Genomic DNA, 17,827 nt, shown 5'->3' on the forward strand with positions numbered 1-17,827 from the left:
CAGCACTTTAAATATGCTAAGTCTGTTGTTTTTTTTTATCCATTCTCGTATTATCAGTTCATTTTTAACTACCTGTATCCTTCCAGTGATTTGAATTCACTTCCCATTCTTCTTCCTTTAAAACGTATTTCTGAAAGGACTGTAAAGTGTTCAATAAATGTGTGCCGTATAGCATCACTCCATAAAATATGTACAACACACACAGACAAATGAGAAATACCAAATATTTCTTTTGTTTAAACTTTTAATTGCTTTTCAATATATCTGTACAGGCAATCAGGTTACCATAATTCAAACTGTATTAGAATATAAGCAAAAGTAATCTGTACACAGTGAAGCACTGAGAAGAATTTGCTAAAATACAATTTGAAATATTCACCTGTCTATTTAACTCTATATGAAACACTTCACACCAGTTCTACCTACTGATTTGGGGTACTGATTGAGGATAGAGGGGGAAGACAGGGATTAATCAAACAAAAATGTAACAGGGTCTATTCCCTTCATATTTGAAAGTGACACGGAAAAAACAAAAACACACATGGGAAAAACTGTCTTATTTACACACATGGATATTTACTGGTTAGCAGCTTGCTGTTCTTAGCTAACTGCACATGGCAGTGATTTCCTTTACATTAACTGTAAATGTTGTCAGAACCATTAAAAAATCAGCTTAATATCTGGGAAGGTTCAAGTTAGTGTGGAGAATAAAGGCAGTAGAAAAAATATAGCAGGTCCATACAAAACAGTTCTGAGACTATATACAGACTTGTGATGTTTAAGGGCCTGAATTGTGTGTTTACAGGTGATCCTAGAAGATTTGTCAGACACATCTCTGCTAATTTCACTTAAACCTCCCATCGTGTATCTCATTGCTTTGAATGTTTCTAAAGCATTGAGATCTGGTCCACAGAGAGTCCAAAGACCGATTAAATTGATGTTTAAATCCAATGTTGCAAATCTTCACCCAAAGATATTTTAAACTGGTCCTTTTATGTCTGGGGCTGTTTGGAAAATGCCACGATACTAGAAATAACTTGCACAATCTCATAATTATTGGAAGAGGCGCCTGACATCAAAAACAACTCCTACGCAAGTCTCTGCAGTTCATAATTGCTTATCACCATCCCTTAAAAAAAACAAAAAAGACTTTCTGGGTGACCCATATTGCACATACAGTATTAATGAAATGTCCCAGTCCCAATGAAAGGAACCAATCAACATAAATGAAACCATTAACACTTGTTACTTGGAGGGAGGACGTCAAACATAGTGTTTCATAATATATCTGAGCAGCTTTTAGTTAAATGATGCATTCCCCCAACTTAGCCAAGAACAGCAGCACATGTACATAATCATAGCAGACTCTCAAAAAAAACACACAACATGTTGGATATCATTTCACAGGGTGTTCCTGGGTGTCCAGGGATTGAGCTGTTTATTTGCTAATATGCTATTAAAACTGCAATAACATAGATGAGAGTCCGTGTAAAGGCAAGATGACGACGATTAGAGCCAAGCTTCAAAGCAAGTGTTTTTGCAATCAAACTCAAGGACCACAATGCTTGTGCATTTAAATGGAGCAATCAGACTTGCAGTAGAAATGCATGACAGTATACCACCATAAAATGAAAAGTTAAACATTTGCTCCAGGGATTGAACATCTAAGATCAAACTTTACCCATATGATAGGTAGTTTACTTTATCCCAGCATACCAAAGCACAAAATGAGATGCTACCATCAGCAGTAAGTACTGAAGTAGAGTGAGGGGAAACTTAATTAAGGGATATTTTTACCGCATTCTCATGGGAAAATCAAGAATTGACTTTTCAGAATTTGATACCAAGCGGATTCAATCAATAAGATTGCACTTTAAATGCCTTCAACTGTTCAATAGTACTTCAAAACACTGCCTCTCAGTTATATTCAGAGTTGCTTCAGATAAATCTATCCTTTCAGCACCCAGCCACGATTACAAAGAAATACTTCAAGTTGAAGCTTAACAGCCCAAAAAATTGTACACGTAAAAGAAACCATACCCTACCCAACAAGTGTGTAAAAAGAATATGCAATTAGGTAAACTTTGTACAAGTTTATACAATCTGTATAAAAATCTGCAAAGAGGCATCTGAAATGCCAACACTAGGCACTCTTTTGTTGGTGCTGTACAGGTTAAGGGCCTTATCTGCGCAGAAACCTAGGGAATCTGTCAAAAGTTTAATTCCAGACTGATCACCAATAGGTAAACAGTCAATTTCTTAAATAATAAAAAAAAAGTTCAGTTTGTGTCCCATTCCGAGCATATGGAGAAAGAAAGAAAAAAAAAAATCACTGAAGGTGGAAAAATAATTACAAATAAATATTTTTTTTTCTTTTTTTAAAGACCACATAAATACTTTGTGTCGCAATGGAAACCATAAATTACATAATGTGAAGTGCCACTTCTAGCATCCATTGTCCAGGCACAGTTAAATCGTTTTAAATCCTTTCACAGCAAGGCACAGATAATATGCTCCAATGGCTAGAAGCTGTCCACCCAAGAAGCAAATCCTCTCTCCACAAGGGTCCTGTTTATAGACACCAACTAGACAGAGAGAGAAAAAAATACTTTCATTACAGAACTGTTAATGTAAAAAACTGAATAAAAATTAGAAACAAATGACAGACATGGATGAATACATTGTTTCTTACAAAGAAAATGTGAGTATAAAAACAAAACTGAGCTATATTATGGATACATAAGTCTTTAAGATTTGAACATATTCCCATCATCCCTACATACCCAATAGGTAAAGATTCATGTTTAACAAAATGTTTTAGACATCATGATCTAATTAGGGTTAATATCAAAACCATCAAGCTGCATACCTCATCGCCAACCATGTTCCAGAGCTGGATCTGTGGCAAACCTGTGTTGCTATCATAATTAGAGACCTGTGAAAGAAAAATAAATGTTTAAAGGATTTGTGCATTTTTCAGAGACCACGGAAATATATTACACTAAGCATCTTGAGCCCCATTAATACAAACTAAAATCCCATACAGAAAAGAATCTCATTAACAAGAGTGGACAAGGCAGTTTACAAAAAGTTACAATTCAGAATCTCTATGGGAGATTTAAAATATTGTTTTCATCAAATTAAAAGGACACACTTTAAATTCATGTTTATTAAATGACTCATTTGTCTAGTAATTCTATAAGTGTGTTTTCGCAAAGATCTAATCCATTTGTGATGGTTACTAAAACTGCAACAAATATACCTGAAACCTTATTACACAACTTCCAATAACAAGCGGAGATATGGTTGCACTTAGCTAGATTTTATGTTAGTTTTCAAGACAATATCCCTTTTTGTTCTTCCATGCACTGTAATAATTTGCTACACTTTGTCAAATCTTTCAGCTATGTAGCTACTATTATTATTGACCAAGTTACACTTACTTTGGAACCTGGGATGTGAAGCAAGACTATTTTTTTTTTACCTCCAGCTGGGGATTTAATCAATTATTAGAAAATGAATCTTAACACACTGATATATGTTTGTTGAAATTAACATGTCTCTTGAGATATCTGACCAAACTTTAAGAATGTAAAACACACCTGAAGTGTCAAAATCTATAAACCAGAAGGGCTGAAGAATTACCCTCTACAATAAAATGAATGGCTTTGCAATTCAATTTATCGCACACAGGCAAAATAAAATCACTTGACTTGAACACAGAGAATAGCTTACCCTTTAAATATGTACAAAGATGATTGAAACATTTCCATAGAGACCAACAGTTGGTTACTGAACACTAATAAATGTTTAAGGAATAATAAAAAATGATTTTACTACTTGGGATGTAATGGAACTTGTGTTCTAATTAAAGAATAATCATAGCTTTAGGCATTATATAGATAAGATGGAAGAACTTTAAACAATCATGGAGATTTTGCATACTGTTAAATCTTTACAAATCACCCAAAGAAATAATCAGAATTTAAAATTAAACTTTTAAATTAGGTCCATCATGCTAGCCATGTTGATCACAGGCAAAAAGAAAAAGCTCCCACAAAAACACTACAGCAGGTCAGCCCAGACTTCCCTTCCAACAGAATCCAGCTCTTCCTGGGAAATTACTAGGCATTCCCAAAACAGTCAAGAGACCTAATCACAGTTTCTGAATTATAAATCAACTAGCCAACCCGCGGCGTAACATACGCCGCATAATTATGTATTGATGGGTGAACACTTGCTGAACGACACAGTTGTCCAAATGGGGTGGGTTTGTGGATACCACTGTGAGTGAATGAAAAGATGGACCTCTGGAGAGAGCAACATACAATTGTCCGTGACTTAAAGCGGGATCGTCTGTGACGATGGAGGCCACGCTGGTGAAAGTTACTTCGTCGGTAGGGATAAGTTTCAGCACTTGTTCATTAAGGTGTAGCGAGTCTTCGTTGTTGATGCTTAATATAGCTTGCGTACTGAGTTGTTCCGGAGTCACAGTTGAGAAACACTTTTTTAATGTCTTTTAAGCACAGGGAAAAAAGTTAACATGTGAAACATCCGTAATGTAATAAGCCACCAAGAAAAGTAACATTGCAACAATGCACGCTACAATCCGATCGCTGTAAACAGAAGTGAAAACAAAATCGAGGCCGGTGCATTAACTGCCTTGTAGCGCAATGGTAGTGCTGCTGTTTTGCAGTAAGGAGACTGTGGAAGATTTTGGGTTCGCTTCCCGGTTTCTCCCTGTGTGGATAGCGCTTTGAATACTGAAAACACCGGTATATCAATGTAATGAAGTATTATTATTCTTATGCGTCCAGCGCTCTCTCTCTCGCGCACCTGTATGCGTGTGTGTGTGTCGCTCGCTCTCTCTCGCTCGCTGGACGTGTTCCTGCAGGCATACCAGTAAGTGAATGAAAAGATGGAACTCTGGAGAGAGCAACATACAACTGTCCGTGACTGAAAACTGGTTTTGGCAGACACATTCACATCTTTTTCAAAGTTTGGCCCTGTGCCTTATTAATTGTCATTGCAAAGGCAAATCTAACAGGAAATTGTCTTTGCTCAGATGCACGTGCAGGCTCTCTCTCAGCAGCACGCGAGCTCCCTCTGTCTCTCAGAAGCACGAGAGCCCTCTCTCTCTGTAACATTGCAGCACTTGTATAAACACTTTTTTTTTAAATGAGTTTTAAGCACAGGGGGAAAAAAACCCAGGCTCTCTCTCTCTCTCTCAGCAGCACACGAGCCTCCTCAGCCCCCCCCCCCACCCCGCCTCTCTCTCTGAGCAGCACGCGAGCCCCCTCCATCTCTCAGAAGCACGCGAGCTCTCTCTCTGTAACATTGCAGCAGTTGTATAAACACTTTTTTTTTTTAAAATGAGTTTTAAGCACAAGGGGAAAAAAAGGAACATTTGAACAAATCCAAACTTTATGTAAAAGCCAACCAAGATAGTAACATTGCAGGAGTTCACCATTTTTAATCAGGCGACTGGCAGTAGTAGAGTCAGGCACAGAGAAGGTCAGCTGCTGAGAAAGCATCTCGACTGTGGTGAAGCAGGTGAGACGCTAATGAAAGAGGCACAGGGCTTATTGGTTTTTAAAGACTGCTTCCTTTATTGTGTTTTAACCTCAGTTTTAAAGGATTGCGCGGCTCTCTCTGTCGCGCTGTGTGTGCGCGGCTCTCTCTCTCGGGCTGCCTGTGTGTACCTCTGTCTCTCTCTGGCGCTGCCTCTGTGTGAACCAAGGTTCCACTGAGGTTGACTAATGAAAAGTCAACGTGGCTCAGAGCTGCATGTGGACTGTGGCACAGACAAACAGAAATGACGGCATGTTTTCCGAGGCGTCACGTCCGAGTTGGTGGGCGTGACTCTGAGTTGTCGTCGTATCCAATGGTCTTAGAGTTGGTGGGCGTGGCTCCTTCCTGCGTGCGCCATGGGTGTCTCACTTGTCGGCGGCTTAGTGAATCCACGCCCCTTCCGGCGTGCTTTCCATGGGTGGCTACTTGTCTTCCGGCTTAGTGAATTATATATATAGATATTAACTCTTTTAGGGCTAATTTTTTTTTTGTTTCTTTTCTCCCAGGGCTGAATATTTTTCCAAAAACTAACATTTTTTAAAAAAGAACACAAAGCAATTGTTTAACATATCAAATCAACAAAAAATATTTACTTTTGACAAATGTTACTGTCTTGCATGTTGTATGAGCCTGCATACTCTATGATTTCACATACATATCACATACATTTTACACAGCAAAGTCTGATCTCGCTCAAAGCAGCCAATTTCAGTCATTGCCACATTGCACTCCTTACAATACTTGTTGCTTTGGTGCCTATTTTTCAATTGTCTGTTGCTGCATTTTCTCACATATATTGTTAGTGTGTACTGTAGAGAGACAAGTCACCCATTTGCCATCGTGCCATGCCACTGCCACCAAGTTTTCTGCCTGCATGAAAACCGTATTGTCACCTTTTTTCATCTTCTGAAACTTTATGAACTTTATGTATGGCATTATAGCCTGGCTCACCCCATGGGATTTGCTTCTGTTTATTACAGAAGTGAATAAAACTTTGCAGCAGCACGTACCTAAGCCACCAGGGGACAAAAACACGTTTGGACCAATGCTCCCTGAAGTTATATCACCAGTTCTGTCCCATCTCTATTTGTAATGCCACAGCGCACTTCATCTCGTCTTTCGTTGTGGGTTTCCACTTTGAAAAACGAGAATGCGATGCAAACGCAGCCCGCGATTCAAAAAAAAATCTCTGCCTACCTGTTTGTCTCGTCTGACAGTAGCTGAAAAGCAGCATCAGGAGAGAGCAGCCTGAAGTACAGCAGCTGGTGATCTGTCGTGTCCAACAGCAAGCCATGCCGTCTTGTAAACTCCGGTAGCCAGATCGGCTCTCAACGGATCAATGTCTGTGTATTTATCCCATGCGAACCTTGCCGTAGATGCATCGGCTGCATGAAGGCACTCAACTGGCAGCAGATCCGCTGGCACGGCATCGGCTGGTGTCTGATCAGCTGATGCCTGCTTCTCACTCTCTTGCTCGATCTCCTGATCACTGCCAATAAAATCCGATTCGGAAAAATCAAGAGTCCGACTCCGCGATAATGCGCAAAACATCATCTGCCGAGTGTTTTCTTTTCTGCACTCGCTTCGCTGCCTTTTCACATGTCGGTGCCATCTTGCCATTGTTTACATTTCACAACTCACGCACACGCAAGGTTTAGTTGCCGAGTCAACGAGTCTAGCATTCCTCCAAGCACAGAGGGAATACCTGTGACGTGACAGTGAGATTTGTCGCCATTAACAGCTGATTGTCGCCCCCTATCCCTGGATGTCGACTTTTGTCGACATTAGCCTTCAACCCCTCCTGTCGACAAAAGTCGACATCCGCCGTAAAAGAGTTAAGACACCAGCTAAAGTTGTCACATAAAGAATAGAGGAAATACACATTGTTAAAGGGAGACAATTAACATCATATCTCCATGGTGTGTTCAATGCCATGTATAACCAGCGTCCAAAAGGGCTCCTTGTGTTTCCATAATCTTTTAGATGTAGAAAAAAAACCTTCATAGACCTGAATGGGTTTACTTATTCACTGCACTACACAAAACATTATAACAGTTTAAATATATATGTCAGCCAAGAAACCTAACCTGAAAATATAAATTGATTTTTTTCATTAAAAAAGTGACACCAGACGGTGATTGTACAGGAGTTCTCTCTTTGCAGATAACAATCCACTAGTACTAGTCATTACCTCTATTAGTACTTGTATCTAAATTATATAAAACTAGCCGACGCCCGCCATAGCATACGGCAGCGTAAGAATAGAAACGGAAAACGGTGAGAAAGGAATTCAGAAATCAAGAAGAAATAAATACTTCTTGAAAGACGCAGTGTGCATGTAGAATTTCCGGCCAAGTAGGATTACATGTGAAAGTGATAAATAAATCAGGCTTTCCGAATTTACGTACTATTGCCATGGCATCCTGATAGTTTTGTTGCTTGTATCTTGGACTTCCTGGAAATGTGGACGGTAATATGATCATTTTGCCTACACGTACGTTGTTATTTTCAGCATTTGCTTGCAGTGCGTCTGATAGTTCCATGCGCAGATCTTGTTGATGTAATCTGAGATAGCTGAGGCGCGCGCCCTCTGTTTTAACGTACACATCTACGATGTACTGTTGGAATAGTTTGCCGCTAGAGTGTAAAATACTAAATGTATTCCTCATTGCTAATCTGTACGTGTAAAACTGGCATTGAGTAAGCCTTATTCGCTTGGCGGTTCTTTTATCGGGAACATGTTGTAAATCTTTGTGCCAGCCAATGTCTCTGTAAGGGAATAAAAGTGGGTAAACCATAGGATCGCAATTCATATTGAGCGTGGAAATCTGTTTATAGGAGTTGCCTATGGGATAGATGCAAATGTCCCTTTCAGCAGGTGTTTCGCCATCTTCTCCGATGAAAATCACTGCAACATCGGTGTGACATGTCGGGGCATTGTATCGTCATAAATCCTGCCTAGGGTTTTCCTTGAAAACCATTCATACAGATGCTGTTGGATTGGACTGAGCTATTTCATGTATGTGTTTGTATGAATTAGCGAACGGGTTGATGGTTCTGAGCATGGAATCTAGCTGGAGAAGTACATTTTTGCTGCATGCAGAATTTGCTTTATTTTGTAAGCATACTTCAGTAGCTTGCGCTGTGTCAAAAACATACAACTGTCCATATCCTGGAGAGTTAGAAGTGTTAGCGTATAGTGGAGAGACCTGGTGATAAATTTGTCCGTGTATTTTAAAACAGTATGGTCCGTGGCCAGTAGGTTGAGTTATCTGTGCACCCATGGAAGCAAACGCTAGAGAAGAGTTGTATTCTTGAATGTGCTCACAATAATTTTTAGCTTCTGATGTTTGCTGTGTAAGAAGCTGTTGTAAAGACACAGGTGGCTCCTGCAAAGGTGGTAAAGCTACTTTACCGTTGCGGCAACACCTCGAGTACTTGTTGGATGTATTACGCTCAGCAGGCCAGTATAGTGCATGACATGGAAGAGGACGAACAGGAATCGAGAAATGCCGTGTCAGCTGCGTGTGGGCAGGACTGGTTTTGAAGTGGAAGCAGGACGAACCAGAAGAGAAATATATATATGAGATTTTGGGGTTCAAAATCAATTTGAATAAGAATAAATCATTGCTGGTGAATAACCTTGCTTTAGATTTGGTCATTTGTTTGTCTCACAACAAAGATGATAATTACAAAACAATCTAAAGATCTGAACTTAACTTTAACATACTTCATTGTATTGTCAAACAAGATATTATCAAGTGGTCATTTACTTCATATTAGCAATTTGAAAATACATTTTAAAAATTAATATACGCCTACATTTCTTTTCCAATGCATTCATATAATCCTTTTTTAAAAATTAGATGCAACTGTAACTTGATGAATCTGGAATATAAATCAGCCATGGATTAAAAAAAACGTAACAAAAAAAAACTTCACAGAGACAGTATGGCACAGCATGGATTTCACTTCTAGTTACTGGTTTGCAAGTTGTAGAAGAGCTGAAATTTGGATAAGAAAAGAGCAGCAATTGTGAATGAAATCACACCTATCACATAGCAGTGTGGATGTGCTGTTACAACCGATATTAGAAAAGGGAGCCATTTCATAATCCTTGTGACAGCTGTCAGCTTGTCTCTGGAGAGCTTTTAACAACAATATCTGAACCAACACATTGAAGACTGGGGACAGCATCCAGTCTTAATTGTTTTGTTTTTTTTTTTAATATTTGATGGTTTTCTCTTGCTTAAGTCACCAATTATGCAGGAAAAAAAAGTACTCTGGGGAAGTCTTCAAAACCTACTGAATGATGTGAAAATATTGGCCTGTAAATATTTCAGTCAGGAAAGATGAAATAAATCTTATAGGCAATTTATAGGAACTTATTTGTCTTATTGAGGTGGCATCAAAATGCAGTGCTGCAGGCAGTAGGAGGCAAGGACTGGGAAAAGCCTTTTATAAAGTGTGAGGGAGCAGATTTATAAATTAAAAAAATAGTCCTACACAGTTCTCTACATTGGGACTAGCAGACTACTACCAATTTCAAATCTTCTAAACTACATAATACTTAACAAATATGCTCTGTGCTGAAATCTAGACATGACAAGACATTTCTCTCATCTGGAAAACCTTTAAATCAAAATATTTTTCTGCAACTTAAGAAAATTTGATTTAACATATTCAAAGTTTCTGAACCTTCCATTACTACCATCTGTAGAAATGATTATTTTCCAATTGATACAGGACGCATCAACAAACTAAACCAGTGCTTTAAAAAAGGTACACCTTGACGTAATCTTAGACATTAGTCGGAACCGGACTTTAAGTAGATTTTTAGATAATGAATGAAAATCAGCCCTCTATATAATGCACTCTTCCTCTATTTAAGAAAAATATGATTAACTCAAGTATGGAAGGAAATTCTGAGCAGATTTCAAGATTGATAGTTGATGCAATAACAACTGCTCATCACTAAAAACAGAAACCCTGCCTAACAAAATGAGTTTATAGATATATTTTACAGAAATAATTCTATTATGCAATATAACTATAAAAATAAAGAGTTGTAAAAACTGTCACTTTACATTATTGAAAAGCATTTTATGCATTTCTTTTAAGGAAAACACCATAATGACGAGCTTAGGACCTTGGTGCAAATGCCTCCTGTTAACTGTCAGGGACCTTCATTATTTCAGCAGAAGGAAGTATCTATGCCTTTAGGATTCACTGGCAAACACATGAACAAAAAAAAAAAAAAAACAGGAAAAAAAAAAAAAATACAAAAAATACATTTACTGCCAGAAGCAAAAGGTGTGCTGCAGATTGATCCAAAAAAAAAAAAACAGTAAGATGAAGCAGGAAATTACTTCTTGTGTAAACTTGAGATGCTCTGAATTTTCAGCCCTCAAAAATATCTGTCTAAACAAAACAAAAACACACATTTAGCATTTGGGCTAATTTTTAAGCTGAATGTGTCACACTGTTTCTGTTGCTCTCTAGTGCTGGTTACATATGCTTTCAAATAGCACCCCCTGCTCTACAGAAAATGAGCTGTACATAATACCACACTGTGCTGTGGTGGCATGGATGCCTTCTTTAGGGGATTAAACTGGTTTATTTACAATGAGGAATGGGTAGAAGTGTAATGCTTAAATCAAAAGTAAAATTAGCTTAATTTAGGGCTTAAGCAATATCACAAAAACAAATGTTCAAAAAAATAACTGAAAAAGTGTATAAGATATTATATTCACTGTTTTTTAAAGCTTGCCTTAGGCTTTGATCAAAGAAAGCTGAATTGGCTGCTTCTTTAATCCCACCACAATATACATTGCTTATCTTAAGGATTGCAATTGTTAATAAACATTTTACAGATGCATCATTTGAAGCATTTATGCTATAATGTGTATCATTGTTAAGATTGGTATGGTCAAACTTTTCACACATTACACTGGCCTTCTCATTTATCTATTAAGCTTAAAATTGACATAATTTACAATCACTTCTTATTCCCTCAGAAAGGTACATTTTCCATTTACTATGGGGATAGCTGACTGAGTCCAGGAAAAGAAGAACGGTCTCATAACACCATTTCAATTACTTAATGGGCTGGAGGATGAGTATAGGGACCTAATCAATGACTTTGTTAAATGGTGCGACTCAAACCACCTACAACTGAACACCAGCAAAACCAAGGAGTTGGTGGTGGATTTTAGGAGGCCCAGACCCCTCATAAACCCTGTGATCATCAAAGGTGACTGTGTGCAGATGGTGCAGACCTATAAATATCTGGGAGTGCAGCTGGATGATAAATTAGACTGGACTGCCAATACTGATGCTCTGTGTAAGAAAGGACAGAGCCGGCTATACTTCCTTAGAAGGCTGGCGTCCTTCAACATCTGCAATAAGATGCTGCAGATGTTCTATCAGACAGTTGTGGCAAGCGCCCTCTTCTACGCGGTGGTGTGCTGGGGAGGCAGCATTAAGAGGAAAGACACCTCACGCCTGGACAAACTGGTGAGGAAGGCAGGCTCTATTGTTGGCATGGAGCTGAACAGTTTAACATCTGTGGCAGAGCGAAGGGCGCTCAGCAGGCTCCTATCAATTATGGAGAATCCACTGCATCCACTAAATAGTATCATCTCCAGACAGAAGAGCAGCTTCAGCGACAGACTGCTGTCACTGTCCTGCTCCACTGACAGATTGAGGAGATCGTTCCTCCCCCAAACTATGCGACTCTTCAATTCCACCCGGGGGTGTAAACGTTAACATTTAACATTATACAAAGTTATTGTCTTTTTTCACCTGCATTATTATCATTCTTTAATTTAATATTATTTATTGTATCAGTATGCTGCTGCTGGAGAATGTGAATTTCCCATTGGGATTAATAAAGTATCTATCTTAAATTCATGCCAATAGCATAGATAAGATTTATTTGGTCACAGTTGACCAAGATTTATTTGTATCTTTTGCCACTGACATTAATAACTGATCCTTTAATATAGTTATACAAACACAAATTTATTGACACAGTGTCACAAATAATGCAGATATCAAATTAAAGTAGCACTATAAATTGGTTAAATATCTCTAAAATGGCTAAGGTTGAAAAAATAAAATCTCTAGATTTGTAGTTTGAAGTATTTTAAACTAATCAAAACTTTTTATATTTTGTGTTTACACTGCATCATCTCATGTCAAACATTTCAAAAAATAGTGCCATTTGTCAAATAAAGAGCATCAATCAGTTTCACTTTTGTATAAAAATTTACTTTAACTGGTCTTTTATACTCAATACAAAAGTTAGCACTAATAAAACATCCCTACTGTTGCTATTACACATTCTAATCTGCAATTACAATGTATCTTAATATCGTTTAATTTCTCTGTCAAAATGCCTTCTATTTAGGTTATTAAATACATATAAAGATTCTCTTTTGCCATCTTTTCAAAAATCATTCCCACTTCATCCCATTCTTAATTACCTTGTCAATGTATTTAAAAGGACAGGCTTTTGCAAAATTCATGTAAATATTAATAAACACCTTTACACTAAGAACTGTATATACAAAACATCAATATAACTGATGGGAAAATTAAGACTTGTGGTAAGTTATTTTCTTCTACGCTGTTCACAAGGGTATCTCAAAATTACGATAGGTTTACAAATATTTACGATGAGTTTTACATGCTGTACTACACCCTGTCCCTAATATTTCATACTGAAATTCTAGCCTTGCCTACTGCAAATTCTGCTGGAGGGCTGAATGGCAAAATATGGCTTTGTTCATGGAAATGTTAATGGTTCAGAAATAATGTAAATGAGTTTAAGAAATGTCACCAAATAATAACATAACACTGAGAATACAGCATAAAGGAACATTAATCTAATTCAAGTTTTGTAATTTAAAAACAGATTAGAAAAGCATTTAATCAATACCACATTTACAGCTTTAAACCCAAATTTAAGTTCCTATTAAGTTTTATTAAGTCAGCAATTTCTGCATTGAAAGTTGACTACCACGCCACTAATGTTTTGTACTGTGTGGTATAATACACAATTTTGCTTAAAAAAAAAATTAGCTAGTTTTATGAATATGCAAATATAAATGAGGGTAGGTTACCTATATTAGAAAAAGAAACCTACAAGTATGCAACAGAATTATCATTCAACTAAATAAATACAATTTAGTAATTACTAAATTTTATTGCAAGCAATATCCACTACACAACCAATGATGACATTTTTTGTAACAAAAACTAAACATAGTATAGGTTGTCGTCAATAAGAGAAAACATTACCTGTGCAAGAAGAGGAACTCCCCGAGTCAATTCTTCAAGTGCTGCATCAGCCTCTGGTGGAAATCTGTCCTCACCTTAAAAGATTAAAAAAAATAAACCTAACAGATCTAATGAAAACAGTAAAAAAAAATTGATATACTTTTCATTTAAACATTAAGTGCTTAAAAACTGCACAAGGAATGCATGCTTTATTCATAGTGTAAATTCTGACAAAATGTACCTGGGATTGGGATTAAATTATCCAGTAGCACTTCTGCTCCTTGGAATGGCAGAGTTACAAAGTCTGACCTGCAGTCACAAAGAGTGAAGTTGAAGAAGATGATTTGAAAATGGATTACAAAACAACATTTAATCATGACAGTAGTGCAGGGCTGATTGTCAGCTACCAATAACACACTGTAAGATACTGAATGCAAGCAATAAAAAAAACTTTTTTTCTTAGTGTCTCAGTGGAAAATAAAGAAATAAAAACTGGAAAAAAATCGTGCCAAAAAAAGTAAAAGTGAATGCTACTTTCTATCCAGTCAGGATTTTTAAGAGGCAACTCATATTTTTAAATGTGTAAGGCAATTAACTAAAATTTTGCTTACTGTCATATTAGTTGTATTTTTTTTTTTAAATGGGAATTAGGCAGTCAAACTTCACAAATAGAGACACACTAAGATGACAGTAGCTGGACAAGTGATGATGGCATGTTTGCTGTTAAGTTCAAATGCAACCATACCAATCCATTCAAGTGAATCTTAAATTTGGACTTGGTGCCTGCAATCATATTTTTGGAACTAGTTACTAGAAGCATCATTCATTCCACAATGGTTCTTAACCCTAAAGAGAACTCCATAGAATACTGTGCTAAGTCATCATTGTGTTCCTTGTTTGCAATTGACTGAGTGGTCAAACAGCTCTAACTCCATTAGTAAATTAGCTAATGACGCCATCATAGGCCTGTTCACCAACAATGGTAAACTGGCTTACAGAGGAAAACAAACATTGTGGTGATAGAATAACATTCTCAGATCCACTGTTAGCAAAACCAAGGAGTTGATCAAGAAACAAGAAGCAGACTTCACTCACTTCTGTACTGGAGGCTGCACAGAGGGCATCTTTACATTTCCTGGAATCAACTCTAACCAATGACCTCTAGTCAGCAAAACAAATCTTGGCTATTTATGTTTTCAAACTGCTTTACTATCTCAGGTATCTAAGGACAGCTGGGATGTCTACCTGTGCTAACCAGCATGAACAGATGTACTGTTGAGCCTGTCCTCACTGGTTGAATAACATCAAGAATGATTACAGAGGAGAATGAAGTTGTCCCAATGTATTTCTGCTATACAGCTAATTTCAGTCCAGAACACACAATATTTTAGAAGGGTACACAGTCTCCATTCTAGAAAGCAGTAGAGGACAATTAACACTTATATAATGATTCATGGATAGTATTTATCCAAGGGTGGTAAAGTTATTCAATAGCCCTTATATTGATAAATGCATTAGTGTTTCAAGTAAATACACTGAATTTTTTAAATACATGATGCTATATTCATTGACTTTTTATTCATTATAGTAAAGACAGCAGTATGTGGAAGATATGACAGTAATATGTCCATTGTACTATCTACACAAAAAATTTGAAAATCAAGTACATGCAGTTATTCACTTTTCCATTGTTCCATAAACAATGTGAAGGACTCCCCTGCTTTTTAGATTTAACTTCTACGTCTGCTTGATATAAATTCTACAATGTATGCTAAAGCATTTCTGCAAACAGTTTAACTATGCCTGCAACAGAAAGACAACTAATGTAGTGTTTCAACCAGCCAATCATTGTAAGAAATTAAACACTAGAGATGTAATTTTGGTGCGAGGGCAGATTGATTTTATGATAATAGAAGAGTACTTGAAAGATCTGAAAGAGAAGAGCACTTAACTGAATTGCCAACAAATAATTTAAAATAGGACCATAATTTTTTATAGCACTTAAATACAATTTTAAACACATTATAAATACAATTATATAGAATTAACATATTTAATTCAACATGAAAATTATTCATTAAACTTTATCAGTCAAGCTGAAAATCCAGCAAATTTATCAATAAAATCAAAAACCTACAAGACTGAAAGAAAAAGACGTGTTCATCAAAACCATACAACACTTTGCACAGAATTAAGAAAGACGGCGCCATCCAGCAAAAATAAAATCTAAACAAACATTTCTATAGCAAATTTTCTTACAAAAAGTGCGACTCAAAGAGCTTTACAACATGTCAAAGCAGTTACATGTAAATACAGACTATTGCAGATAAGAATAAATAGTATATAAAAAATAGATAAATAATAATAAGTCTTTGCATTTATATAGTGCTTTTCTCATTACTCAAAGCGCTCAACAATTGCAGGTTAAGGACCTTGCTCAAGGGCCCAACAGAGCAGAGTCCCTTTTTGGCATTTACAGGATTCGAACCGGCAACCTTCCGATTGCCAGTGCAGATCCCTAGCCTCAGAGCCACCACTCCGCCTAATGCACATATGAAAGAAACATAAGGGAACTTGAGTCAGTAAATATACTTTTTTTTTTTTAAAGTTACTAAATGATAGTCTAATGATAAGGTCAAATGCTCATGGTGGACAAAAAAAAAAAACTTGCAAGGGTTCCAGGCCAAAAAGGTCGCCCAGTCCCCACTGGACATTCTGACTAACAAATGTTTGTAAGTACTAAATCTAAACTCAAAATAATTAGGGGACAATGGATTGAAAGTACAGCATACAGAGTGTGCAATATCAAGCCAAAACAAAAGTAATGGCACTATAAAAGATAAATTCAAGATATTTAGAGACCATGATAAGAATAATGAAGATTCGAGGATAAGATGCGTTGAACCTAGGCCAGTTCTTGAAGGTGTATTGAAGTGAATAGCCTACAAATTGCAAGCTGCATCAAATAAGACGTTATTTAAGCTAGTCAAACCAGGTTTATCAAGCAGTAAGTTTCAACTAATATTGAATTCGGATACCAAGAGGTGGTGTTTGAAAGTTAGTTGAAATGTTATTGTAAATGATTATGCTGGGGGTTCAAAATCTGTTAAAGAGTTGTAGGAAGCTCTTTCCTGGCCAGTGGCAAGTCAACTGCTATTTTTTCTAATGGGAACCTTTTCAATTAAAGTTTTTCTTAAATTTCCCTCCTCTCATTTGCTGCCTTAATATAAAATATTTCCTTGCTTTTACTGCAACAGTGTAGCTTCAAACCGTAGATGACTTGCTGGTAATGATCAGGACAATGCTTCCTTTGTCATTTCTACTGGCAAAACACAGGGTAAAGAACGTAATACAAAGGAAAGTATTTGCTAGAATACTAAAAAAAAAAAAAAAAACATTTTCCACGGAGCTATAATTTTTATGATAACTGGCATACTGAGATACACCATTTGGGTGCATTTGTTTAAAACACCAACAATTTCTTTCTACTGTGCATCACATTTACATGTTTAAGAGACACAGTTATGCAAAAGTTCAAAGCTCTATCTTGGCAAGATTTATTTTACCTCTTTTACTGTCTATGCTCCAAAAATATAGAAACAAATCTACCTACACAGAAATCAGGCCAGCACTGATTTTTATTGAATTTAAAGTATGTAACATTCCATACAATCAAGTCAAACTTAACAAAACTAAATTCAATTCAACCTCCACCCATGAGAAAGAGAAAGGCCAACATCCAGAGTAAAACTTTTGAGAGTAGAATAGAGGGAAAGGAGTCTCTCTCTCCAGTATAAAGTGCTTATTCTAAAATATTATTGATTACATCCTGCCAGGTTTTAAAGAAGTTTTGAACAGATCCTCTAAGAGAATTTTCCAATTTCAAATAATATATAACATCAGTCACACACTGACTTAACAGAGGTGGGTTAGGATTCTTCCAGTTGAGCAAGATTTAGTCTGCACGCTAATA

At 36.8% G+C, this 17,827-nt stretch overlaps 1 protein-coding gene across 2 annotated transcripts in view; it reads right to left on the bottom strand.

Annotated features, from left to right (window-relative positions):
• Nucleotides 1-226: 226 nt before the first annotated feature.
• The window catches only part of akap1b (A kinase (PRKA) anchor protein 1b), a 145,694-nt gene continuing 128,093 nt past the window's right edge, over nucleotides 227-17,827 (bottom strand). For both annotated transcript variants that reach the window (XM_028807090.2, XM_051931225.1), the window contains 4 exons: nucleotides 14,096-14,163; nucleotides 13,876-13,949; nucleotides 2,870-2,935; nucleotides 227-2,585 (listed from right to left, as the gene is read on the bottom strand). In XM_028807090.2, the coding sequence (XP_028662923.1) occupies nucleotides 2,523-2,585; nucleotides 2,870-2,935; nucleotides 13,876-13,949; nucleotides 14,096-14,163 (271 nt within the window). In that variant the 3' untranslated portion in view covers nucleotides 227-2,522. The remainder of the gene's footprint in view (nucleotides 2,586-2,869; nucleotides 2,936-13,875; nucleotides 13,950-14,095; nucleotides 14,164-17,827) is intronic.

The sequence above is a fragment of the Erpetoichthys calabaricus genome, chromosome 8 (genome assembly GCF_900747795.2).
Source record: "Erpetoichthys calabaricus chromosome 8, fErpCal1.3, whole genome shotgun sequence".
Lineage (NCBI taxonomy): Eukaryota > Metazoa > Chordata > Cladistia > Polypteriformes > Polypteridae > Erpetoichthys > Erpetoichthys calabaricus.